General features: G+C 48.1%; 1 protein-coding gene and 1 pseudogene across 1 annotated transcript in view; one reads left to right on the forward strand and one right to left on the reverse strand.

Moving 5' to 3' along the window:
* Positions 1–26,267, forward strand: part of LOC126518295 (uncharacterized) — a 90,399-nt gene that overhangs the window by 31,492 nt on the left and 32,640 nt on the right. Inside the window, exons 5-7 of the mRNA XM_055064553.2 lie at positions 326–614; positions 10,316–10,499; positions 16,472–16,562. Coding sequence (XP_054920528.2) covers positions 326–614; positions 10,316–10,499; positions 16,472–16,562 — 564 coding nt within the window. The remainder of the gene's footprint in view (positions 1–325; positions 615–10,315; positions 10,500–16,471; positions 16,563–26,267) is intronic.
* LOC140214234 (uncharacterized) lies at positions 12,125–15,188 on the reverse strand (annotated as a pseudogene).

The following is a 26,267-nucleotide window of genomic DNA, read 5'->3' on the forward strand; positions in this document are numbered from 1 at the left end:
TACATTTCTTGGTTTGTTATTTTTTTCTATTCGCCCAAGGCGAAGTTAGTCCTGAGTAATACTCGGCCTTGTCTCGCGGGCTTTAGTGCTAGCTGTATAGTTCATGTTTTCGTAGGTTAAGAAATTGGCCCTCCGCCGATACCCGAGTCGCAGCTACCGCGTAAGGCACCTCGGCCGAGCTTCGAATTTACAGGAAAGTGGGTACAGGAGCGTAGAATTGATGCAACTGCGTTGAGAGAAGGGCCGCGGTGGCTGGGGTCTCCCAACAGTTGCACCGCGGTTACTCCCGTCGAGTTTGCCCACAGATTGACTTGTTACATCGCAGAGAGCGCCGCTGCCGCGCCCCTGAGCCGACGCCTGGAGCGAGACCTGCTCAGCCTGGTGTGCGAGAAACGCGGCGCCCAACGCGCCGGCGCCACGCAGCGCTTGTCGTCGACGCCGTCGCCGCAGCGCCCGCGGAAAAAAGGCAGCAGCCGGGAGCGCCGCCGCGGCAGCAGGGTCGAGCGGCGGAGGAAGGTCAGCGAGCTCAGGAGGGGTCGCTCGCCGTCCTCTTCGTCTTCCTTGTCTTCCTCCGATCGGAGCCGCGAGGGACGCCTCCCAAGACCTCGCCGGAGGTAATTTTTCTTGAAAAGTGGGAGCATGTAACACTTTCAGTGTCGGGCTTCTTTTTTTTTTTTTTTTTCGGTGGTTACACAAGCCTGATTGAGTAAAGAGCGAGACTCAATAGACCAGGACTGAAGAAGAACACAAACGACACAAACGTGTCGGTTGTGTTTCTCTTCAGTCCTGGTCTATTGCGCCTTGCTCTTTACTCATTCAAGCATGAACCAACTTGCCCAAGCAAGAGTTTTACTTGTGCACAAGCCTGGCGCCCGTTTTATTTTTATTTTTCTCGGATATCATAAAGTGAACACGGCAGCTCGTTTTTGATTATGCGGAAGGAAAGAAAGATTACATGGTTAATGAAAAATGCGTTCTTGGTGTCCGAAGAGAGAGGGTGCCATGGTGAAAGTACGGGTGTACGTCTTTGACGTGGCACCATAGAAATACGGAAACGTACCGGTACATCAGTGCGGCTGGAAGAGTTAACCGTCCCGGACAGAAGTCGAGCTGAGTTCGTCATGCGCTTGCTTGCAAAAATTTCTAATGACGATCCGAGAGAGAGAGATAAAACTTTATTGTGTCCTTGATGGGGTTAAGGGGTGGCGGGGGTCGGGAGACTAACCCCCAATCCCCCCCTTCCTCAGACGGCGGCCAGTCCTTGCTTTCTGGCGGCGTCTTCGGCCATCCGGACGGCCCAGAGTTGCTCCTCTGGGTCCAAGCTGAGCAGCAATGTCTCCCACTGCTCGGCCGTACTAATGATGCGTGTGTTAGTGCGGGAGGTGTAGGTGGGTGAGGCTTTGGGGCATTGCCAGATAATATGATTGAGGTCGGCGCGGGCCTTGCACGCTTTGCAGAGTGGTGAGTATGCATCGGGGTACATGCGGTTGTAAAGCACGGGGTTCGGAAAAGTTCGTGTCTGAAGGAGTCGCCAAGTGGTGGATTGAGACTTATTCAGTGTTTTGTGTGCTGGGGGGTAGCGTAACCGCTCTCTGCGGTAGTGCAGGAGAATTTCTCTCAACGTGACCATTCGGTCCCGCGCGTGACCGCGATGCAGAACAGAGGGCTGGTCGGGATCGGAAGACGCAGGAGAAGGATGATGCGCCCGGTGTGCGAGAGCTCGGGCGGCATCGTGGGCGGCTTCGTTTCCAGCCAGACCCGAGTGACCTGGGGCCCAGATGATCTGCACGCGGCGTTGCCTTGGGGGAGGAGTGCCAGAGAGAATCTTCTGCGCTTGGGGTGCTATGAGTCCTCTTGCGTAGTTACGAATGGCCGTTTTTGAATCGCTGATGATGCAGTGTGCATTGGTAGCCGCGTAGGCCAAAGCGATGGCCGTTTCTTCTCCTACTTCGGGTTGCGTGGCGAATATTGATGCGGCCGCGGAGAGGTGGTACTGCGAACCCGCGACTGCGACGACCGCCATGGCGTTTTGGTTGGGGTACTCTGCTGCGTCCACGTAGGTTACGTCAGCGGCTTGGTCATAGCGCTTTTGTAGTTGTTTAGCTCTTTCTGCACGTCGCTCCGGATTGTGTTCAGGGTGCATATTGCGAGGTATGGGCGGGATAACTAGCTGATCACGAATGTTTGGAGGGATGGGTACTTTTGGTCCGAATTGGGTGGTGTAGGTTATGCCTAGGGTGCCTAGAATGTGCCTGCCCGTGGTGGAATTGGCAAGTCGTTCGTATTGGCTAATACGGTGCGCTTCAATAAGCTCGTCTATGGTGTTATGAATGCCTAGGGCGTCCAGTTTCTCGTTAGAGGTGGTGATGGGAAGATGTAGGGCTTGTTTATAGGCCCTCTTGATCATGGTATTGAGTTTGAGCTTATCAGTTGCATTGAGGCTAAGGTACGGGGCGACATAGGTGATCCTGCTCAGGGCGTAGGCGGTTACCAGGCGTATAAGGTTGCTTTCCTTCATGCCGTGATGTTTGATTTCCGATGCGTGCAATGAGGCGAGTGGTTTGGTGTACATGTTTATCTAATTGCTTGAGTATCTCCGTGTTTCTGCCGTTTTGTTGGATGCGTAAGCCAAGGATACGAATGCTAGGTACTGTAGGTATGCGTTGCTGGTGCACGTGAAGTTCTATCTCGGATGGGTGAGGGTCTGGACGTCGACCTCCCCAATTAGGCTTGTACAGAAGGAGCTCCGATTTCTGTGGGGAACACGCCAGGCCGCGCGGTTCTACGTATGCAACGACCTCGTTGATGGCTTGCTGCAGCGTGTCTTGGATGTCCCCGTTGCTGCCCCCGGTGACCCACAGGGTGATATCGTCTGCGTAGAGGCTATGCTTGAGGTTGGGGATGCTAGCTAATGCAGGCGGTAGTCCGAGCAAGGCCACGTTAAACAGAAAAGGGGATAGAACCGATCCTTGCGGCGTGCCTTTGCTGCCGAAGTGAATAATTGGCGACTGCAACCCTCCGATGGTAATGGTCGCCGTGCGACCTGTAAGAAAATTCTTCACGTAGTTATATGTTCGATGTCCAACCTGGAGTTGTGCTAGTTGGTTCAGTATGGCCTCATGCGTGACGTTATCGAAGGCCTTGGTTAGGTCTAGCCCCAAGATGGCTCTGGTGTCCAGCCTGGAGCTTTTGTCGCCATCGATAATTTGGTGCTTGAGCTGAATCATGACATCTTGAGCAGAAAGTTTCGGGCGGAAGCCAACCATGGTATTGGGGAAGAGGTCGTTGTCGTTCATACGTCTGTGTAAGCGTGTGAGGATGACGTGCTCGAGGACCTTTCCGACACATGAAGTCAGGGAGATAGGGCGGAGGTTTTCGAGTAGGAGGCGCTTCCCGGGTTTGGGAATCATAATAATTTTGGCTTCTTTCGATCCGAACTCGTCCAGCGCTGCTGTACTTGCTGTTGTTGCCTCAAAACATGGCTCGTACACGCAGGGGAGTTTGGCTTGACTGGGTTGATTGAAGAATGCATCTAATAAAATATCAAAAGGGGGTAAAGGAATACATTGAAAACTAAGCATTAGGCAACTAAGTGCTAACAGAAATTTGCAGGGGGCCTATACATAAATTTAGGAAAAAGGGAAGCCCTCGGTATGATTTGAGCTCGTCTTCTTCTTCGTGGCGTTTGTAAAAAAAACACCAAATGGCGTAAGGTGCCTATTGAAGGTTGAAGTTGTGAAAAAATATTTTTGTTGTGGTGGTGACAGATGTCTATTTCGATAAGGGCTCTCGATAAAGAATGGAACGGGGTCGAATCGGCCGTTAAAATCGGAGTTTATCGGATAAATCGGAATTGTCAAAAAGTTTGCCAGCGAGTGTTTATGGGATTTTTTCGGATTTATCCGAAAACACAGCCCTACCCATATGTTAGCACTGGTAGAATGCAGTGATTATACACTTCTATTTTCAACGACAGTGGTAAATTCCCAGTCAGGATTTGGTAATGCCTGCCGTATGCACTCCAACCCATTTTTATTCTTCTGTAAATTTACTTCTCATGATCAGGGCCCCCTGTGATTAATTGACCTAGTTAAATATACCCCTGCACAGACACTAGAGGCTCTATGGGCAAGCGAACCGGAATTATTGTTCGCTTGCCAGACTGCTGAACATTATCGTTGTCTTCTGCATGTTAATCTTTAACCCCACTCTTACACTTTTTTGGTTAAGATCCTCAACCACTTGTTGTAATTCATCCCCAGTGCGGTTGAACAGGACATGTCATCTGCAAATCGAAGATTTCTGAGATATTCGCCGTTGATCTTAACTCTTATGCCTTCCCTTTCTAATTACTTGAATATTTCTTCTAAACATGTAGTGTATAGCATTGGAGAGATTGTGTGCCCTTGCCTGGCGCATTTCACGATAGGTAACTATTCCACTTTTCTTGTGGAGGACCAACGCGGCTGTGGAATCTTCATGAATATATTTAAAATATATCCAAAATATTCACATATGCATACTGTGCTCCTTGATTACGCAGTGCCTCTATAACTACCGGCACATCTACTGAATCAAATGCATTTTCATAATATATGAAAGCCATATAAAGAGATTGATTGTACTCCTTAGATTTGTCAATTACTTGTTTGATGGCCATTGATGTGATCCATTGTAGAATACCCTATCCTGAAGCCAGCCTGTTCTCCTGGTTGATTAAAGTCGAGTGTTGCCGTGCTTCTATGGGAAATTATTTTTGTGAATATTTTATACAATACTAAAAGCAAGCTGATTGGCCTATATTTCTTCAGTTCTTATGAATTAGCATAATGTTGGCATTCTTCCAGCTCTTTGGTGCACTTGAAGTCGTGAGGCACTGCGTATAATAGGCCGCACGCTTTTCATACCTCCTCTATCTTTGATTTAATCGACTGTTATTCTATCTTATTCTGTCGCTTTTCGCTGGTTCGTGTCTTCCTAGGCCCTTTTAAATTCATCGCGAGTTATAGAAGGAACATCTGCTTCCTTCCCATCGCTACTTCGAATTAGGGTAGCGTGGCTGTTCTGGGTATACTACAAGTTCGTATAGAATTATTCTGCTGCTTTTGCTATGTCATCGAAATTGCTGATGGCATTGCCCTACTTATCTTTCAGTGCATGCGTGTTAGCTTGTCCTATGCCAAGTTCTTTTTTCTCCCTGATTTCATGCTCCGTCCATTTTTGACTGCTTCCTGAGCCTTTCTCACGATATAATTTCGAATATTCTTTACTTTCTCCTTGTTGAACAGTCAGTTTTGACAGTTAGGCGATTATTATCTGATTTCTTGAGTTAGACGCTTCCAGGCTGATCGTTTCTTTATTAGGTCATTTGTTACTTGGGAGAGCTTATCTACTGGTTTCCTTGGTGCCTTACCTCCTACTTAATTGCTGCTTCTGAAGGAAGCCTAGTTACGGTTTCATTAATTACCTCTGTGTCATCTTCATCTCTCTCTTCTAAGGCTACATATTTGTTTGCAAGCACCAGCCTGAATTGGTCTGCTTTTACCCTGACTGCGTCTAGGTTGGCCTGTTTCCTCTTGAATAATTTCTCTTTCTCTCTTCATATTAACGGTAATCCTAGACGTCACTAACTTGTTATGATGACAGCACTTTACCCTACCTAACACTTCTACATCCTGCACTATGCTGGGATCGGCAGAGAGTATGAAACCTTTTTCGTTTCTTGTTTCGCTGTTAATGCTTTTCCAGGTCTATTTCCTGTTACTGCGCTTCCCGAAGAAGGTATTCATTATTCCGAGTCTCTTCCTTCCCGCGAATTCCACCAACGTCTCTCTAGGGTTTCTAGAATCGATGCCGTAGTTGCTGGTTGCTTGCTCCCCTGCCTGCTTTTCTCGTGCTTTTGCGTTGAAGTCGCCCGTGACTGTGTTTGCACCTTTCTCATTGCTAATTCAACATCTTCATAAAACTGTTCTATTTCTTCATCATCGGGACAGGAGGTTGGAACGTAGGCTTGTACTACCTTTCTTCTATACCTCTTATTCAGCTTTATTGCGACGACTGCTAAGCTCTTATTAATGCTGTAGAATTCGTCAGTGTTCCCGCTATGTTCTTATGAATTATGAATTAGAAATCCTACCCCGTATTCTCTCTTATATGGAAGAGCTGTGTAGCTGAGGACGTGACCGTTAGTCAGCACTGTATAAGCCTTACCAGTAGTTCTAACCTCACTAAGGCCAGTACACTGTAAAAATGTTTACCCCCTTAGGGGTGTTTTCTTTTCGCACTGGTTTACCGTAGGGCCTTGCAAAAAAATTTGTAGAGGCCGACAACGGAGCTCTAACTAGACGTGCGATGACAAAAGACGTAGTTGAAGGATATGTAATCATTCTGTCAGCCTTGGGCGCACAGAAATATCGAACAGGAGAGTTTCCTATCTTTCAATGTGAAATTCTCTTGTTAGATATTTCTGTGCCCAAGGTTGTCAGGATGGTTACATAGTTTTCAACTACGTCTTTCGTCATTGCACGTCTAGTTAGAGCTCCGTTGTCAGCCTCTATAAATTTTTGCAAGGCCCTAAAGGTCAGGGTGTTACCAGTGCGACAGCACTATTAAGGGTGAAAAAAATTTTACAGGGTAATATCCCAGGCAATGCCTGATAATTCCTTGAAGGGCCCTGCTAAGCTAGCCTCAGTCGAGAGGGTTCGCGGTTTAAACGTTGCCAGCTTCAGTTTCGATAGGCGGCCTGTCCGGATCCATAGATTCTTAGCAGCCTATGCCACACTCGTCAACAACACTTATAACACTCGTCCTAACCTTCGTTACAGTTCAAATCCCGGCCGCAGCCGCTGCGTTTCGATGGGGTCAAAGCGCAAGAAATCGCCTTGTATAATGCCTGCATTGGATGCGCGTTAAATAACTTCAGGTATACTCAAAATTAAGTCTACGGCGTGCCTCATAATCAAATCGTGATTATGTTACCTAAAACTCATAATTTAATTTAAATCCTATTTGCCGACTTTCTGTGGCAACGAAGGAAGCGCTACGGAGGCAGCGCACTCACCGGTGAAAGCGCCTATATGAAAAAAAAAAAGACGCACGTTCTCATCCGCGTTATAGCTTTAAGTTGGGTACGAGAAAGACACGGATGTCTTACATGCAACAGCAAAATAAGTCAAAACAATCGCCTGAGTGGTAAGTGTGACTCATTTCCCTGCTTTTTTTTTTTCTTCCGCATTTGGGCGAACGCAAAAGCATCGCACGTGGAAGCAACATTGATTAGCCCCAGTGTCTGTTCAAAGAAACAAAAAAAAAAAAAAAAACGCTGCCAAACGCTTCCGGAATACTTGGCACGGAAACACGAGTACAGACGCTGCGTCCTTGTAGCTTTCTCTTCATTGCTGCAGAAAGTTGTCCGCCAGCCTGGCTTTACGCTAAATCTCATCTAATGCAAAAGCGTCATTACCAAAGATGACATATGCGTTATGTAAGTTTAAGTTATCGTACGTTCCGCTAGTTCTTGCCGCTCTATAGATCTGAGCCAGTGAGAGCGGGCTCAAGCCTAACATGTAACACGAATGCAGACGCTGCATGCTTGTAGCTTTCTCTTCATTGCTGCAGAAAGTTGTCCGCCAGCCTGGCTTTACGCTAAATCTCATCTAATGCAAAAGTGTCATTACTACAGATGACATATCCGTTATGTAAGTTTGAGTTATCGTACGTTCGGCTGGTACTTGCCGCTCTGTAGATCTGAGCCAGTGAGAGCGGGCTCAAGCCTAACATGTAGCCGTTTCGCCAAAGCAGTTGCGGGCTGGAAGGTTAAACACGTCAGCGCTCCATCTGTCGTAAACAAACGTGGCGCCGAGGCGTCCGTCCTCACGCTGCCGCCGCAGCCGGCGGCGGAAGCCGCCGGAGCCACGTGACCGGAACTCCACAAGGTCTCGTTCGTGCTTCCCAGTTCAAGGTGATAGCGCCCTCCGAGCGCTTTGCGCTGGAGCGCGGAGCTCTGAAAGAACTAGTCGAATGCGTTCCGAGCAACTCGATTTCGACCAGCCGAATGTGCCGTGCGTCGCCGGAGGAGCACTCGGGAGCGTTCGAAAACGGCTAGCCGAATGCACCATTAGCTGCAATGTGTGCAGCTACGTGCTATGTTGTGTAACTATGTCCAGTTAGTTTCTTAATTAAAAGCCTTCATTTACGTTTTGAATTACATTTTTATTCATTAATGTACTTCGTATGTTTAGTTATGCCTGCGCGTGTTTGTCCGATTCATGTGCTACCTTCAGTTGCTTCGTTGACTCGTGTGCAGAACTTCTCTATGTATCTGTGCTCCGTGACTGTGTTTAGTGTTTCTGTGCATTTTTTTTTTGTGATTTTTTGTTGTTTATCATGCGACGAGGGCGATAGCCGGTGCCGCCAAAAGCCTATAATATCTTCTTAAAAAAAGAAACAGCAAGCACACAAACTGCATCGATGGCTCATCGACCCCTTTCTTGCGCCGATTTGCCCGTATATTGATCATTATGATTATGATGACATCAAAGGCAGTGGCACGTACCCATGTTCCCTTCTACTTCATTCCTTGCTCCGTGCTGTACGCTGTTATATTATTCTGCTGTATCTTCAAATTCCGCCATGTCATAACCTCCTGGCCTAGTTCACCGTGCGGCTAAATATGCACTCCGCATACAGACGCGAAGTACAGCTGCACGTAATCACGGTTTCATCGGTAGTCGGTTCACTGTATGCACCACAAGGTGGTTGAACCCACAACCACCACCTTCCGCCATGTCGGCACGTTTTGAACCAATCAGAGAATGGCGTAACCGCCCTGTGTGCCAATGAGAACGGTCAAGATGACGAGTTTGACGTTATTGCTGAGCTTGACGGGGTCCAGAAAAGTGCTCCATTATGTCAGCATTAACGGTGGCAGCGACACCTTGTGGCACTTCTTTCGACCAAAACTCACTAGAAACGTTTTTTGTGAAGCGCGCGCGCTCTTCGTAGAAGGAATACGTGAGATCCACTCTACGTTATTGATGCTGCCAATGCCTTTGCGCCAGGAGTTAAGCAGTGTAGGCTTTGGTTGAATTCAGCGTAACGAGGTAACGTCGACTGCAGTGCGTTACACTTACAGACTTGGAGATCTAGTAGCACGGCTATGGGTGCGAAAATTAGGAAGGTTAAGCGCCATTGCATATTTAAAAAAAAATAACTGTGACCCTAGGAACAGCGAAATTTTCGCAGTCGCCTTAGTACGCGATCCGACGTCAGCTCCGACTACCAGCGCCGTGGCTTCGAAACCTTCCGAAGACTGCGCCATCTGCCTGGATCGCTCCGGTAACCGATTGACGGCGATCATTCTGGGAGATTGAGAGAGTCTGAGAGATCAATGAGAGATTAAAAGAGCATCGGTATAACGTCACTAGGGTAATCTCGGGTAATTTGGGTATTTATTGCCGAGATTGTTCCTGCAAACCCATGTTTGAAAGTACTTCCGTTCTGTATAGGGCTCAAAGCAGGATGACAAGGGAGATAGTAGAAGCCTACGAAATTGCAAAACTACAAGAAAGGTGCGTGAGCAAGCCTACAGTGTCGCTATCTGAAATATGAGATACGGTTCCTCGGTTTATTGTTGTAACAATTTTAGTACATGTTTTCACCATGCCTTGCACACGGATACGGTTCATCGATATGCACCACCAATGCCTCCTTTACTAGATGCCTGCCGCATGAGCCGAAAAGCTGGTTCCTGCCCCTCTCCCCTTTCCTCCTATCCACCCGGGGCGAGCGCTAGCTGCGGTGACCGCTGCAAACCTAAGTCACGTGGCCCTGCCTCCGAGATTTTAGAGGCGTCTTTTGCGATCCCGGAGGCCGGACCCGTGGTCTCTCGTCAAGCCATTGGTCGAGCACGCGCCAGCCTAGTAATCGTCACTTCCTCCGCAACAGGAAGTGGGTCGGCTGCGAGCGCCCTCTCTCCGCTACTACCCTGAACTACGGGAACCTCAGCTCCAATGGGAAAAATTAGCGACGCGGCAGGCATCTAGTAAAGGAGGCATTGGCACCACTGACTGTTTTTTTTTCGTCACGTTTGTTTCCGCTCGTGCGGTATATATATATATGTGTATATATATATATATATATATATATATATATATATATATATATATATATATATATATATATATGCATCGATGCGTGCGAAAATAAAATCTATATGTGAAAGTGACGCGCTGTCTCTGTGTATCTGTTTCTTTGTATACGTCCTCGTTGAGTCGCGCTTATATACTCTATCATGGATTGTTCTGCTGCTCCGCAGGTCCCGCCGGAGTGGTTCGTCGGACGTGCGCAGCCCCGAGGTTCGGGCCCCGCCGGCGGCTCCCATGGTTCGGGCTTCCTTTCGTCGCAGCGCCCGCCAGTTCACTCCGCCCGCCGTTCGGACCGGCGAAGTCATCGGGAGCGGCGGTAGCTTGCCCGGATGCCGGCAGTCGAAGGTGGCGAACGTAAGCGCTCCTCGTCGCCTCCCTGCCTGGGCGACGGGAGGGACAGCGTCGCTTTCAGTCACGGCTGAAACGGAAATCGATAAAAAAGATGATTTAGGCAGTCAGCGGCTGGCCCGTAACACCTGACATTACATCTGCATTAGGCTACCTTACCTTCGTTGTGGAATGTTAAATTGCCTTTGAGGAAATGTTCTTAATAATTGGCTGAAAGGGCAAGCCACTATGCTGGCTATGCAGTCGAACCCCGTTATAACGAAGATGCTTACTCGCTAGAAAATCGGCGTATCAACTCGATATACCAGAAGCACGTCTTTAACGTGTTAAACGGGATATTATGATGCGTTCGTTGTATTGAGATTTATTTCGAGCCCAAAAAAGAATCAAGCAAGGAATTTAATGAAAACGAAACTATGTACAGTAGGGAGTAAACAAGTGTTGCCTCTGCTTTGAACTGTTTATCAGCGTCGCTAGGAATGGCGTTATGTCTGTGCGCAGGAATGTGTAGTTCACTTCCCTCAACATTTGCAGAATACCGGTGGAGCACGTCGGCTCCTCGAGAAAAAAAGCTAAATATACCCTTTCTGGGACGCTGGCTTTGCGGCATGCAAGTGGCTTTATGGCGCTGTAAGGCTTGTCCAATGTCTAGTGGAATGTTGAGTGTCTAGTTCTCTGTAAGGGAGGCATTTTTGATGCGTATCGGTTCGTAAATCTCGAGCGTTCGATATAGAGAATAATTCGTACTATCCGAGTTTGTTATAGTTGGATTGGACTGTAGGCAGTCTAGACGCCTAAATATTATATGACCCATTGTTCGTAGCTTGCTCCTGCAGAGTCCTTCGGCTACAGAATCCTTATGCAAATTCTTAATCAAGAGACTATAGGTACTACCAGCGCCTCCTCTATACTTTCAGTGCCCGGCGAAAGAGCGCAGGACAATAGCCCGCCGCCGTCGGCGATAGTACAACGCATTGCCGCCAGGTGCCTCCACCTAAACAGGGTTCCCCTACGCTGGTTTACCAGGGCAGCGGAGGGGCGGGGGTGGTGCGCGTGGTGGAAAGTGGCAACGCAGCGGATAAAAACACAGCAAGACGTGTTCTCCCGCTTTGTTTTCCGCAGGTCTGGATATGTGACGATTTCAACATATCTTGCCCCACGAGGAGCACTGAGCAAAGATATCAAAGAAAAACAACCGAAAGACATCCGAAGCAGATACAAATATTACAGAATGTGAATGGATGTGAAATTCACTTGTCTTTTTCTGGCGCCAGTTGAATCCATTGAGAATTTAGCTTTACTGCATTTCTAGCACCTTAGGATAACGCAACGCGCACAGCAGCAGAACAGACTAAGAATACTCAATTCAATAAGCTATGTTGGGTTGGAACGTTGCGCACAGCAGCAGAACAGACTAAGAATACTCAATTCAATAAGCTATGTTGGGTTGGAAGAATGCACACACCATGATTTAAATCACCTCAACAGACTCTATTCAGTGAAGTGTCAAGGACCTTCTAGAATCAAGTCAATATGAAAAAGTCCACCATGCAACATATAGTGTGTTCAGAGAGCCTTTCCGACTTCGTCAGTGGCATACCTGAAAAACAATGGAAAGTGCGACACTTATTCAAATCTGCAGAATAAATACAATCAGAAGTGATTCAAGTTTAATGAAATACATACAAGGGATGTTTATTTTCAAATTGCTTTCGCTTTTTAACTTTATGTGCACAATTGTGCAAAGAGCACCTGAAGGTGTTACACTGCTTATCTCAGTTTTAGACTCTTTCTTGAAAGTGGCTTTTGAGCAAAGTACTTGTAAGCATCGTGCTTGTCTGTGATGCTAAATGCATAGTTTGCAAGGAGAGGCCTCACAAAACGCACTGCAATAAGTTCCATCAGCTTCTGTCGGTGCGTCATGTCATTCTCTTTACATTGCAGCAACTTTGAGGCACACAGAGCTGGAACAGCGTGTGCCACCAAGCTAGTCAGGGGTCTCGGAAGAGCTGGATTTTCCTTCAGGGCTTGCTCAGAGAAAACACGCAAGATGTCCAGGACAAAAAGCAGTTGGTCAGAGGGATATAAAAGTCCCCCACGGTCCTGGCTGCGAGTGAACGTCTGCAATGGCTGATTTGTTAGTGGCTTGGATGCGATTGCCACACAGTTCTCGCAGTTTATCTGCTCACTGATGACGCGGACAATATAGCCACCAACATATACGGTCGCAGATATCTGCAGGGAAGGCATGTATAGAGGCAAAACAGTAGTGTTGAGTCTTTGAAGAACATTCAGAGCAGCTCTTCCCAGTTGCGAATGAGGTTTAACAGATGTTTCTGGCTTCTCAGGTGATACAGTTATTGACATGACTGCCGGCTCACTGTGTGCCACATTCGAAAGTGGATTGGATGCAGCTATTCCAATTTTCAGCACTTTCTGAAGCCCTGAAAGGGCAGCACGAACATCTAGTGCATCATTGCACCCAGCTGACCTTCTCAGTGTTCCAAATAGAGACTCTATCGGGTCACTGTTGAACTTCCGTGTCAATACAAATGCAAATTTGTCAGCCCTCAACAGGTGTTTTATGCAAGCCACAGTGCTGTACGTAGTGGTCAAGAATGCCTCGTATGTCTCCTTTGTCAGAAACTCACGAGGATGGGTGCACCTTGTTTTCAGTTCATGCAGATACATTGGCATTGTGACCTCTAGCCACTCAAGCCGGGCATCTTCTGTGCTGTCGTACTGCTTAACATCTGGGAACCTCTGGCGCAGATGTTGAACTGTATTACTGGTGTCGTGGAGAACAAACCAGCGATAGAAGTTCTCCATAAAAGTGATGGTCGGGCCTGCACTTGCGAATGAAATATGACAAGTGTGACCAGCTTGTTCCTGAAGATGTTGCAAAACAGCCGTTACCGCAGGAGATATCAGTTGAATAGCCCTCACCACATTCATTTTTTCTATGTTATTAGGAAAAACATGTTTCCGACTGAGGTAACGCACCGGCTTCACAATCAAGTTCTTCTGGAGCTCATACACATCTTTCAGATATGACGCTGAAATTTCTCCTTTGGGTCCGATGTTGTGTGCCAAAAATTGGGACCGCACATTTTTTAGCACATGGCAGGGGTCAAAGCTCATGGCCTATCCGGGTCACATGGATGGTCAGTTCTGTAGGTAACGATGCCGTTCCCTAGAAGTCTCATGGCTTGTACATTTACCTTGTGGTTGTCAGTGGAAAGTCTGATAATATGAAAACCACAAGACTCAACTTTCTTCATTATGAAGACCGTAAGCGCATGAAGCTGCGTACCAGTTAAACCCTTTGTAAAGAAGTAACCAACAGGAATCCTGTACGAGGATGAAAGTCCACTGATCACAAAACACAAAAGGGAGTTCGCTAACACAAGGTCACTGCTAGCATTCGGCGAGCTCATGTCTGCCTGCCCCACAAAACAGTCTTGCTGCTTATTGTACTGCAGCTTCTCTTTAATACGCATCTCGTCAATGATGAGAGAACACATTCTTGACTGAGGCACCTTGAGATTTTCAAGCTCTGCTTTGAGGCGAGCTTCAACAAGTTCTGTGAAGCCTGTTTCGCTGTTCTGTATTCCAATGTATGCGGACAGTGTCTTTCTGCCAGGAAGTTTGAAAATTCCATGGCCCCGCATGTGTTCATACGCTCTTGTAGAAAGGTGTCTCAGCACAACACATTGACGGGTCGTTTCTTCAGACCATGTTGGTCGTTTCTTCCTAAAATTTCTCACCTGATCAAGCAAAATTAAAGCAGAAGACTCATTTTCCGTTGCTTTCTGCCGTATGTAAGAAAGATCTGTAGCGAGCGAATCCTCCTTAAGCTCCTTTAGCAGCTGCTTGTACTTATCTACTGTCTGTGTCAGTCGCAAAATTTGGCTTCTTAGGTCTTTCTCTTTTCTTTTCCACTTCGCTCTTTCTGTTGTCAGTAGACTTGTTGGTGCTCTGCAGTCGACCTGGACGCCTCGATTGCTCATATTACTCTTCACATCACAGTGGTCCGCGGGTTCACTGACAGGTGTTGTGTCCATTAGAGCACCTTCCTCAGTAGGTGGTTCGGCCGAAGTTACGGACGGTAGCAAGGCAGAGGTTGATGCGGTGGCGGCCGAAGCATTCGTCGACAGCGAACACGTAAACTGGGCTCGTTTCTCTATGCTTGCTGTGCTCCTGTCTCGTGTTGCCTTCGATTGCAAATGATGAGGGAAGTCATCAAAAACGGAAGGTACACTACCTTTCTTCAGTCGACGTCTTTTGCCTTCAATGAAATCTTCCTTCTTGAAGTGCCGGCTGCAAACCTTTGTGTAGCACGACCTGTCGTTCGGTTTCCAACCATCGCGTCGAACTGCAGCAATCCACTTCTCCCTCAATGCCAAGTCTGATGGAAATTCATGAAACGATAGTCCCGGAGTCTTCTTTTTTTCATCCGACTTGCACAAAGGCACGCAACAGTACGCCATGTCAGACGAAGCGAGACGTGTCGCAAAAGCACATGTTTCAACGCAGCAAAACACGTCGCCAAATCCCAAACGGCCAAATCACGCGAGCCATCGGGTGATAAACAAACCCTGTTTACGTGGCGCCTCCTCGCGGCTGCCAAGCGCGCTACGTGAACGGAGACGCGACGGCGCTGAGAGCGTGAATTGCCGGGCACTGAAAATAGAGGAGGCGTTGGTACTACGGAGAAATTTCCGTAGGGTCTCATTAATCAGAAATATACATTTTTCTAAAGAAACCGCGGGGAGGTCTTTATATTATTGGCGGTATCTTTTTGGCACGTACTCTTCTGTCACTGTTTTCTGCTTTTTGGTCTAAGCTGTTCATGCGGCAGTTTCCGCATCTGCATGCAGCCACCACCAAAGCGAAATACACAGCTTTGCTTCTGTGCAAAAAAAAGAGACACCATATCGTAACAGCGCGCGCATTTCCTCTAGAAGAACCTATTGGTTTGTTTCTTGCGCACAAAGAAACACGGACGAGCAGAGAAAGGCGACAAGAACGCCGGTTGATAATGTTAAATCATCTCTTGGATTCAACTCATTAGCGCTCCGCCGCAAGACCGCTCGACTGTACTCATTTCACAGATTATGCATTAACTTTCCACGCCTATACCTCTATTTACTCACTTCTTTCACCTTTGTTTCCTTTACCCCTTTCCCCCAGCACAGGGTAGCCAGCCGGTACTTACACTGCCTAACCTCCCTGTCTTTTCTCCCATTTTGTCTCTCTTTCTTCTCTCTCCTTACCCTCCCCCTCCAATACGAACATCGCATTGCCTTTTTAACCCTTACGCCATCCAGTGTCTACGTGGTTCCATGTAAGCAATTTAATCAATCATTTTTACCAACTGTCATAGAAGAGTGGAATAAATTACCAGATATATTCGTTAGTGAACATAACCTGCTAATAATTAAGGAACTCCTCACTGCTCACTTCACTAATTGCTTGTTTATTGCGTGTATTATGTGTTGCTAATGCCTATTTTCTTCCATTGCACGGCTTCGCTAGCACTGTTTCTCTACGTAAATATTATTGTTAAATAGTGTGCATATTTTGGGAGATTGTATGCTTCTTTTCGTGTACTCCGGGCTAGGCGGAATCGAGCCCGTGTTACATACATTAAGGCACTCTTGTCTAAACATAAATTCACAGACGGGTCACACGCGGCGGACTTGGCGGCGGGCTGCGCGGCGGCGCCACTAGATGGCGCAGCGTGTCCGGACGAGCGCGCGAGAGTGGATCCCGGTTGCAGTACGCGCCTCATGAATGACGCGTTTGGGCGTTGATAATAGTAGCGATGTGTTGCCACGTTGCTTCGGTGCCAATCGCATTAACGTCGACATTCATCGTGAAGCGGGTTCTGCCACAGTATTTCTTTGCGTCAGTGATTGTCTATTTTTACATCGACGCGTGCGTTTTTCCCCTTACGCTCGCACTCTCTGTCGCAGGAGAAGCGAGAGCAGCATATCCTGACGCAGAGTCTGCTGCAGCTGCACAATTCCTTGGACGCCAAGCGCCGTAAAGTGCCTTGGGGCAAGAGTAAGTGTAAACACGTATACACTTCGTTTTACTGATGCAGGGCGTAGCATTACGCCCACGAACGGCTCTTTCTTTTAGGAAAAGCGTCATCTTTCGTAAGAAGAGAGAGAGACCTTATTGGTCTTATAGGAACACTATAGAGGAAAAAAAATGTTTCAGCTATATGGAGGTGGACGCATATCAACTTTTTCGAATACGAATTGAACACAAATAATAAGTATCGGATTGAATGTTGAATAGTCAAACGTAGACGCATATATTTACAGCTGAAATATTTATTCCAGTATGATTAGGTACCACGCCTGCAGTGACCAGTGTAAGAAACATAGCTAAATTTCAAGGACAAGTGATCAGTTTTAAACACAATATACTTATTGTGATTAGAAAGACTGCTAATATCCGCACAACAAGTTTAGAGCCTGGTTGCAAACAAGCTTCTTTTGAGAACAAATGGCTGCTCTGTGACTAGCTTTCTATAAACGCAGCATAAACTGTTGGGAAAAAAGGATTAGTTGTGGAAGAAAAACAAAATTCGCGCAGAAATTCCTCCGGGAGTTGTTTAAGGAGGCGTAAGCATTCTGCCACTTGCTCATCTCCACGCAGCCCTGTGTCGTTATCAGTGTTATGAAACTTGATCCGGCGAGTACAAGCGACAGCGCTGCGGTAGCACGGACTTGCAGACGGCGCTGCAAGGGGCATTGTTGACGCAAGCAAAGTATTGAAGGGGGCGGTGCCAGGTGCGCTGATGACGTAATCAATGATGACGTTGATGATCATTGTAATTGTTATCGTTGTTTAGCGCCTTAACCATCCGCGTCGAGCCTTTATGAAGCGTGACCAAACCTTCTCGGCCGGCGGCACCGCCGCGCGGACCGTGCCCCGAAAGCGATGTGCGATGTCGACAAGGTGTGCCGACTGCTGATAGCTTCGCGCGCTATGTCCTCGCCGCTTTCTTGGCTTTGAACGGAGACGCGCGGGCCCGTGTCTTGAAAGCGATCTGCGAAAGTGGTTGCGTGCGGCGTGTTCTGAGCGCTGTGTACTCGCCGCTTCGTTGTCGTTGAAGCGAGAAGCAGCACGAAGGGTGTGAAGTCGCTCGCTGCTGCTGGCCCTATCTTGAGAGCGGTCGTCTTACGGGACGGGCGGACGGTTTTCTCGTTGGGTAAGCGTAGAAATGATTACGCATAGAAGAAAAAAAATTATTGGATACTTCTGTGCCTTACACACGCGTTAAAGGACCCGTTTCGAAGAAACCGTCGCGGGTCGTAGCGTAATGAATAAAACTGGTGCATGATTGGACTGCCACCCCTCTCCCACCACCACCAAAGAAATATGTAGTAATGACCGACGACACGCAAGAGTTGCAGGTTCTAATGTACGCTTCCGCCGCAAAACTGAAAACGAAGCTTGCATTACCCATTTCGTTTCGGCATTGCTTCGAAAACTTTTATTGTTGTTTTGCTTCTGGCAATTTGTGACTCTGTTTAGCTAACCGGCTAAGATAACCAGAGTTGCACAGTTAGTTGTGCTGCAATAATTAGATAGTTTCGAATATTCGATAGTTACTTTTCGAACGCAAATACAAATAATTAGGTATTCGATCCATATTCGAAACTTGTAATATTCGTGCAGCCCCATTAAATGATTTACCCGTCTGCAGTTGCTTTACTAGAATTTGCTATAGCAGCTTCAACGCGAACCAGTTTCCGTGTCGTTTGCCTGGAGATGTGTGCGTCGCGAAGTCATGGCGCAGAAGCCTTTCACTTGGGACCCAGACGTCGCGGTGAATTGGCGCCCGCTTAATCTCGCTGGGTGGTCTGTTATGCTGCTACGTCGGGCCGTGTAGAGGTACATATATGAGCCAACATTCTACGTGTGTACAGTCGTGAGCAAAGAGTGACAGATTCCTGCGTGTCGAATGCCACCAGCGCCACCTGGTGTCGCGCCGCTCTCGCTCGCGTCACGTCAATTCCGGCGCAGTGCGCATGTGCGAACATTTTGCCGCCGAATAAAGTGGGAACGTACACGCGCACTGCGCCGGAATTGACGTCACGCGAGCGTGAGTGGAAGTGGCGCGAGGTGGCGCTGGCATGGTCTTCGCGGCACGCGCTCGCAAGTATAGGAAAATCAGAGAAGTGCTATTATCACATATGCTATACCAATAAGAGGGCGGTTTGCTTTACACGGATATGCGTGTGCCAACGTTATACATACGTGCTTTATGTCCTCATATATTGTTTGATCACGCCGAACAGAAGTGCGTTCACTAGCACTACATTTGTCGGTTCCAAAGCCTGGCTTGCGCGTCTATTGTGCGATAAATCGACGACCCTCGTCGAACTCACAGACGTATAGGCAAGCAACGGTTCTCTTTAAAACTGCCGGTGTGTTCCACGAGGCTTATTTATATAACTGGGAACTTGGAGCCACAAAAGAGTTTCGTTTAGCGTGTCAGTGTTTTCAGTTTAGAAACAATAAATCAGCGCGTGAAACCTTGAACTATAATGTTTGCTTATTTAGTTTTATAGTGTTTAATTACGCCGGTTCCCGAACGCTACGCTTAACATAGATTACACCATTTGCGTTGGACCTGCATATTCCTTCTACTTTTCTATTTCAGTTTAATAAACACAGTTTCCTTGATTTATTTGGCTTTATGCGGTTACAACTGTAAAGGAACAAAATCAGTTCCCCTCAGTCCCCCTGATTCTTCTCGTTTTACAAGACACATGTGTCATATCATGTTCAGCTACTCTCTCCTTTCTTTTTTTCACTGCTTCTTTTACATCTGTCTTTTTTGTTTTGAGAGTTGAAACCTATACTTTGGTACGACGGCGAGACGAAACGTACTTATTGTTCTGCGTCTCTGTAATCTCCCACGAATGTTACGTACGCCATACGCCCGCCAACCGGATGACCTACGCGTTACTTACAACTCATTCACGGCGTTAATGAGTCCACGTAGCCAATTCCAGGGAGCCACGCTCCGCTTCCCGCAAGGTCGCACCACGCCTGTCCTCCACGCTCACACCCGCGCTCTCCTCTCGGCAAATGGCGCCGTCCTCCATTGTTCGTCGCTAAATCTAACGGCACTAGACGAGAATTGCCTTCCCGGACCCAGAAGCTGCACTGCAGAACCCATAACGTGGTAAGAAGGACCGCTCGTAGCGCGTGCCCTTCTATTAAACGACCATCTAATTGGCGTGCGCCGAAATCGACCCTTCTGCTGTAGCAGCGCCCACCCCCCTCCCCCCTTGTGGCCGCACCCATGCTCTCCGGCCTCTGAGCCCTTTCGCACCGCGTTTGCGTGTACATACACACACACGCATATATATTAGCACATCGCTTCCTTCGCTAATCGTCGACGCAGCCTTCGAGACAAATGCTCATTGCCAGCCAGGCCCACTATATTTCGTCGCGGCAGCAGCGTTACGTGTGCGGCCGTTCGTGTTTCCAAGGGACCGTTGGAGATCTAAGGAGTTTTGGCTCGCTTCTCAAGTCTTGAACTGAAAGGGGGGTGGATGTGTTGCAGATCCGTAAGGCGCCATATTTTACGTGGGTCTTTTCCCGACTCTCCTCAACCTTGCCACAAATTGCTTTCATCGTTCGGCGCTTGTTCCAGTGCTTCTGACAAAACTCTCAGCAAGACTGCTTGGGGTAACGTTGAACGCATTCAGGATGCTGGGATGGCCGACGCTATGAGTCGCGATGTTAAATGTCTGGTTTCTTGGATCTTTAGTGTATTGTAAATGAATAAATAAATGAGAAAGTGGAATACAAATTAATGGGGTGTGCGAATAGCAATGTTTCACGCCGAATCGAATACCACTGGCATAGTGCCATAAGCGAATCGAATATGAAATAGTTTTAGAATAGTTATCGAATGATGAAGAGCCGTTTCCACAATTAATATAGAGCGAAGTTAACATACTTCTGTACACGTAACGTTAGCAAACTTCTTCCGTTACATTGCGCACTATGGAGCATTGTTTGCTAGACGCACACATTCTAGGATTAGGAACAAATAAGCACTTTGTTCTCATGTCCAAAACTCTTCGGTTTCGGTGAGTGCGCATGATAGTGGTTTGGCTAGATAAATCTGGCTCTGCTGTCTAACTTCTCGTATTCTATGTCTACTATGGTCGCATGGAAAAAAAAAATTGTCGCACTTTCTGCTGTAATGTGTATGTTTAAAACGTGGAATTGCGCACAGCTGGCAATTTTGACCTCGGACATCTGACTAATAGCGACTATTCGATCATTCGAAGACCGAATCGAATTGGGGGAAATTTGATTCGTTATTCGATGTTTCCAACATGTACACACTCATAGATATTAACATTCATTGCATCTTGAATTCCTTAAATATTGCATAAATTTCAGTGGCTGTAGCTGAGCACTGCGGATTCTGAAAGGAGTACTTACATTAAATTTTGGCTCATAATTAATTTCCTTCTGTATTTTTCTTGCTTTAAAAGGAGGTCCGAGACCTCGAAACCGTAAAAATAAGAACGCAGCAGATGCAACGTGCCCTGTTGGAATCTGTATACTGCGAAGCTTTCCGTAAATGCACAAGGAGCGCTGTAACACGTGTTTGTGTTAATTCAGCGTGAGTGCTAAGTGTGACCGAACGCTTTATGCACGGTTCCGAAGAATGCAATGCACCTTTGAACGCAACCAGCATTGTAGGGGCTGAAAGAGGCAAGCTGGCTTTCTTCACCGTTTGTTTGGAGTAACCGACCTCCCCAAGGAGGCGCAAATGCGACCGTCCACAGGGTTGTCAAGCGGCCCAACGCATGCGCAACGTGACGCCACCTCCTCCGGTGCCCTCTCTCTCGTCTCATCGCGGCTCTGTGCGTAGCGGCCCTCTCCACCACCCTCCTTCTTTGCCTCTCCACCACCCTCCTGCGCAGTCCGGCTTCCACCCTCTACCTTCCACTGCTGCTGGCGAAGTAGTGTGAGCCATCGCTATAGATGGCCACACTATTAGATAGTAACGAGGGCGCGGACCTTCACTTAACGCAAACGATCGGTTGAAGATATGATTTCGGGACTGCATTTTACGACCTGGAGTGGACATAAAATAGGCTGTTGATGATGATGATGATGACTGCCTTTGAAGATTTGTGCAGCGCCCTAAAGTGATGTCACCATTCGAAAAATGTACCCGATCTGATATTATGCTCAGACACGCGAAGGTCGGTGGCATGTTTCGCGCTTGAGATTCTGGGTGACGCCTGTTTTTCAAGCCGAGGGTAGGATGCCTCGCCGAGGAAGATGGCAGCAGTGAAAGAACAACAGAAAGGCAAGGAGAGAAGATCAACCGTGGCTGACAATTCCTGTTAGCTTTCTTTTGCGACCTCGACTCGAATTCACCCGCGGGTGCGTTTCCTGCACCCCGCCGGGATTTCACCATCGATTCCTCATGATGGGCCCGTTAAATCTGTTCTCTTTCTTCGCGTTTTATTTATTTGTATCTTTGAATTCGTGCTCCTCGATTCACCCGCCTTCTTCTCTGACATACATACAGCTTTGCGCAATTCACTGCGCGTAGTTCTTTCTCATCGATGCTAGAATTTCGCAGATGTACTTAAATGTCAGTCATCATTTTTGCCTTCCTTACCGGATTCTCGGCCAGTCCCCCCTAGCGAATTTGTGCCGTGGTAAAGGACAAGCAACGACAACATCAACCATCTTACAACATGGGCATCGCGATATGGAGGTCCTAACCGCTATTTTACAAGGCTGTGACGTTGCCAGCGCGTGCGCGATCGTCCCGAGCTTCCGCGGAGAAGCCCCGGAAAAACATGGAAAATGTGTCTTTTTTTCGCGCTGAACAAAATCAGTTGTTCGCTCTCGCGATAGCCTCACGTGCTTTTCTTCTTCTCTCGGTTTTTAGGTCGCGGTTCCATTCCTGCCCCGACATGCATACATAGCGGCGCTCAATGCACTGCAAGGTTTGGCAGCCCGCGTGCGCCTCTCCGCCCCATCGCGCCGTTAGCGTCCGGCCCGTTTGTCTCGCGTAACGAGCGTGGCACACGCACGTGTGCATGCACGCACCAACCGGACGTTGCGCGCCCGTCCCCGTTGCAACGCCCGTGAACGATTTACGAGAGGGCCCGTTATTCGGCCGGGTAGCCGGGCCGGGCAGCTCGGGTTTTTCCTTTCTTTTTTTTCTTGGGTGATGCCGCTGCGGCCTGCTTGCGCGCTCGGAGGCGGCGACAGGCTGTATAGGTAGGTGTCGCATGTTGTTCGTGCGCCGTTTGCATTCTTTATCGGCGCACGCATCCCGGGGTGTCGTGGGGACGACTGCAGACTCCCCCCTCCCCCACACCCTCCACAACCTTCTTTTGTCTTCATTGCCTTCGCGGAGAATTCGATTTCTTCCGAGAGTTAGCGGCTGCCATTCTGATTATTTTTTTGTCCCGGCGCGTTAGCGTTTGTTGAGGTGTTAGTGCGCGGCGTGTGCTGTACGTTGCGTCGATGCGAGCTGCAGGCTATTTTACGGAAGCGTTTCTTTGGGCCGCCATCCTAGGCTGTTAACGCTGCTTAATAAGCCAGAAAAAAGAAGCAGTAGCAAAAGATGGGTGGCTATCGTTGCCTTGAAGTTCCCGTGTCAGCTAGCCACGACGACACGAATTTTTGACGGCGTTTACTCGTACTTAGTCGCTTATCGGTAAAAATGGGCTACATGGTATTCCAAAAGAGCCGATGGCTGGTCGTAGCAAGTTTACTTAGTAAACATTTACTGCGCCAAAATAGTCCGAATATGGAACAAAAGAAACACAATAAAGCCACTTTCACGCAGTGACAGCTGGTGGTCGTTCTCTCAAGTTCGAATTCGTGTTTAGCGCGATTTTCATGAAAGTTTTTTGTCTCGTCGTCGTTTTTCTAGATTCGAGCTTCGGTTTCCAAGAAACATCCCAAGAACCAGGTGATAGGTACGCCGTACATCACTGCAAACATCGAAGTTCTCGATGCCATTGTCAACGGCTCTGTGGCCTAATTGATAACGGGGCTTGCGCTTCCGTCCCGTTCTCGATCCTCGGAGGTAGCGGCTTCTCTCCGCTGGCGCTTTGCTTGCGCTTCTCGCTCGGGAAGCTCGGGATTTGTACGACGTCAGCGCTGCCACTCCATGGGGCGAAAGGGCGCACGCCGGCGAAACACCTGCTCGTATACCCCTCTACCCCCCGTCCCCCTCGGCGCGCCCCCTAATTGGTCCGCACCCTTCCCGGCGGGACCCCGGATGGATGGATGAATGCTATGAGCGTCCCCTTTGGAACGGGTGGTCGGATGCGCCACCAAGCTCTTGTTATTATATAGCATTGGGCTAGCTTGTAAAAGCATAGACCTTCTCAAGGACCTATACACGGATTGCACAGCAGTGTACACACTAGACGAACTAAGGTCGAAGAAAGTCGAGCAAAAGATGGGACTAAAACAAGGATGCCCGTTGTTTCCAAAACATATACATCACACAACTGCTCCAGACATTTGACAACGAGGTACCAGGCCTCCGTCTGTCCACGATAACAACTGACAAGCATGAAGACTACACCAAAATTTCATCTCTGGCATTCGCCGATCATATTGTGCTGCTAGCAGAATCAGCAGCGGACCTCCAACACCAGCTCGACATCTGCTCTCGAGTTGCAGGAAACGACCAGCTAAGGTTCAACACTGACAAAACACAGTGGATGGGAATAAACAGAAACAACACTAGTGTCGAATTCATCTTCCAAGGGAACCTCATCAAAGAAGCATCGGAATACAAATACCTCTGCGTAATTCTCAGCGGCCAACCGAATTTTCTGGATACGCACCAAAACGCATTAGTAAAAAAATCTAATCGCCCCAAAGGCCGCATCTGGCACTTGGCCAGATATTCGTACACCCCACACGCTGCTGGACGCACATTGTGGAACGGAATAGCAGTACCTGCGACAACGTACGCAGACGACGCGCTGGCCTACTCCAGTCAAACCATAAAACGCCTGGAGTGTCACCAAACAGAACTAGGCCGCTGGCTGCTAGGGGGCAGCATAGCCACTGCAAATGCAGCACGAAGCGGGGAAATGAACCGGTCCTCGTACGAGGCAAGGGAGGCGAGGTTCAAATTACGATACGCCGGCAGACTCAAATTCATGGCAAACTCAAATTACAGTCGCAGAATCCACCTGCACCTAAGATACACAGATATCAAGATGGCTTGGATTCGGAAATACACGTCCCTAGACACGATATGCAGCCAAAATTCATAACACCACGGCACTAAGACAGCTACAGAGTGGCGCAAGGCAGCCATCAAGGAAATCAATGATGCTGAAACAACTATTTGGTGCTCGACAGTGGCAAAAAAGCGAAGCCTGGCACTATATTACCACCACAAGCCGGAACCGTGCCTATCGCCACACTACCGAGGAGATAGAAGCAGCGCTCTGCTGTTTCAAGCCCGCACTGGCGCTCTCCTCACAAACTAACGCCGCCACGAACTATGCGGCGTGGATCCGATGTGTCGCTTGAGCGGTGCACCAGAAGAAACCCTCCTCCACGTGCTACAGCAATGTCCGAGGCTTCCTGCAGATCCCCGATCGTGCCTCATGGCCGAGAACCTGGCGCCGACTGGTCCCACCGAGGACGACCCACTCACTCACTCACTCACTCACTCACTCACTCACTCACTCACTCACTCACTCACTCACTCACTCACTCACTCACTCACTCACTCACTCACTCACTCACTCACTCACTCACTCACTCACTCACTCACTCACTTCTTACTTACTACTTACTTAGTTTACTTACTTGCATTGCCTAATGTCTTGCATACAAGTTAAACAAGAAGAAAATAAACCACGATATACTCCCATAACCAAACTTTCTCAATCCCTATTATGAACTTTGTTTTTGCATGCCTCCGTTGTTTGTCCTTTCCATACTTCCACCAATCTTCCAAGCACTGCTTACTAATCTCTGCTTCGGACATGTTTACATTCCCCCTGCTCTCGCTAAACCCAAGCGCTTCAAGGAGGCCACAGATGCCTAAATCGACCGCTGGGCAGATATCTTCATATTCTAATACAACATGCTCCAGCCTCTCCCCAGCTTGACCACAGCAAGCACATCCTTCTTCTTCCTTCTTATATCTGGCTTTATAAGTGCGTGTTCTAAGGCATTCTGATCTCGCTTCGAAAAATAATGAGCTTCCATTTGAGTTATCATAAATTGTTTTTTTCCTGATTTCGTTTTTTCCTCTTAAGTAATTAAGTGCGCATGCGCAGTCGCGTCTCCGCTCGCCCGCTCCGCTCCGCTGGCCGTAAACCCGCTGGGCTAAAACTCTCTAATCTCATGGGTGGCGGCAATGGAAAGGAAACCTGCCATCAGTAATTCATCATCATCACCCCGCTCGAGCGGGTGAGTGATCCGCCCAATTCTTTTTTCGCGAGCCGCTCCGCTAGCGCAACGGTGGAGACCGCGAGCGGAGCGTAACGTAAACCCGCTGAGCTAAAGGTCTGTATTATCTCAGCCTCTCGGACTTTCCGCTTGACGTTCTTTGTTTCTGTATTCCTCACCATACAGGCCGCATGCTTGCTACTAAGCTTCCTAGTTCTTTTACTCCACTGTCAATCACTGTTATTCTTGTACAAATACCTGAAGACATTCCGAGCCCATTTACTTCCTTCCATATTCCTTTACTGTGAGCTTCGC

The sequence above is a fragment of the Dermacentor andersoni genome, chromosome 11, assembly GCF_023375885.2.
Source record: "Dermacentor andersoni chromosome 11, qqDerAnde1_hic_scaffold, whole genome shotgun sequence".
NCBI classification, from domain to species: Eukaryota; Metazoa; Arthropoda; class Arachnida; order Ixodida; family Ixodidae; genus Dermacentor; species Dermacentor andersoni.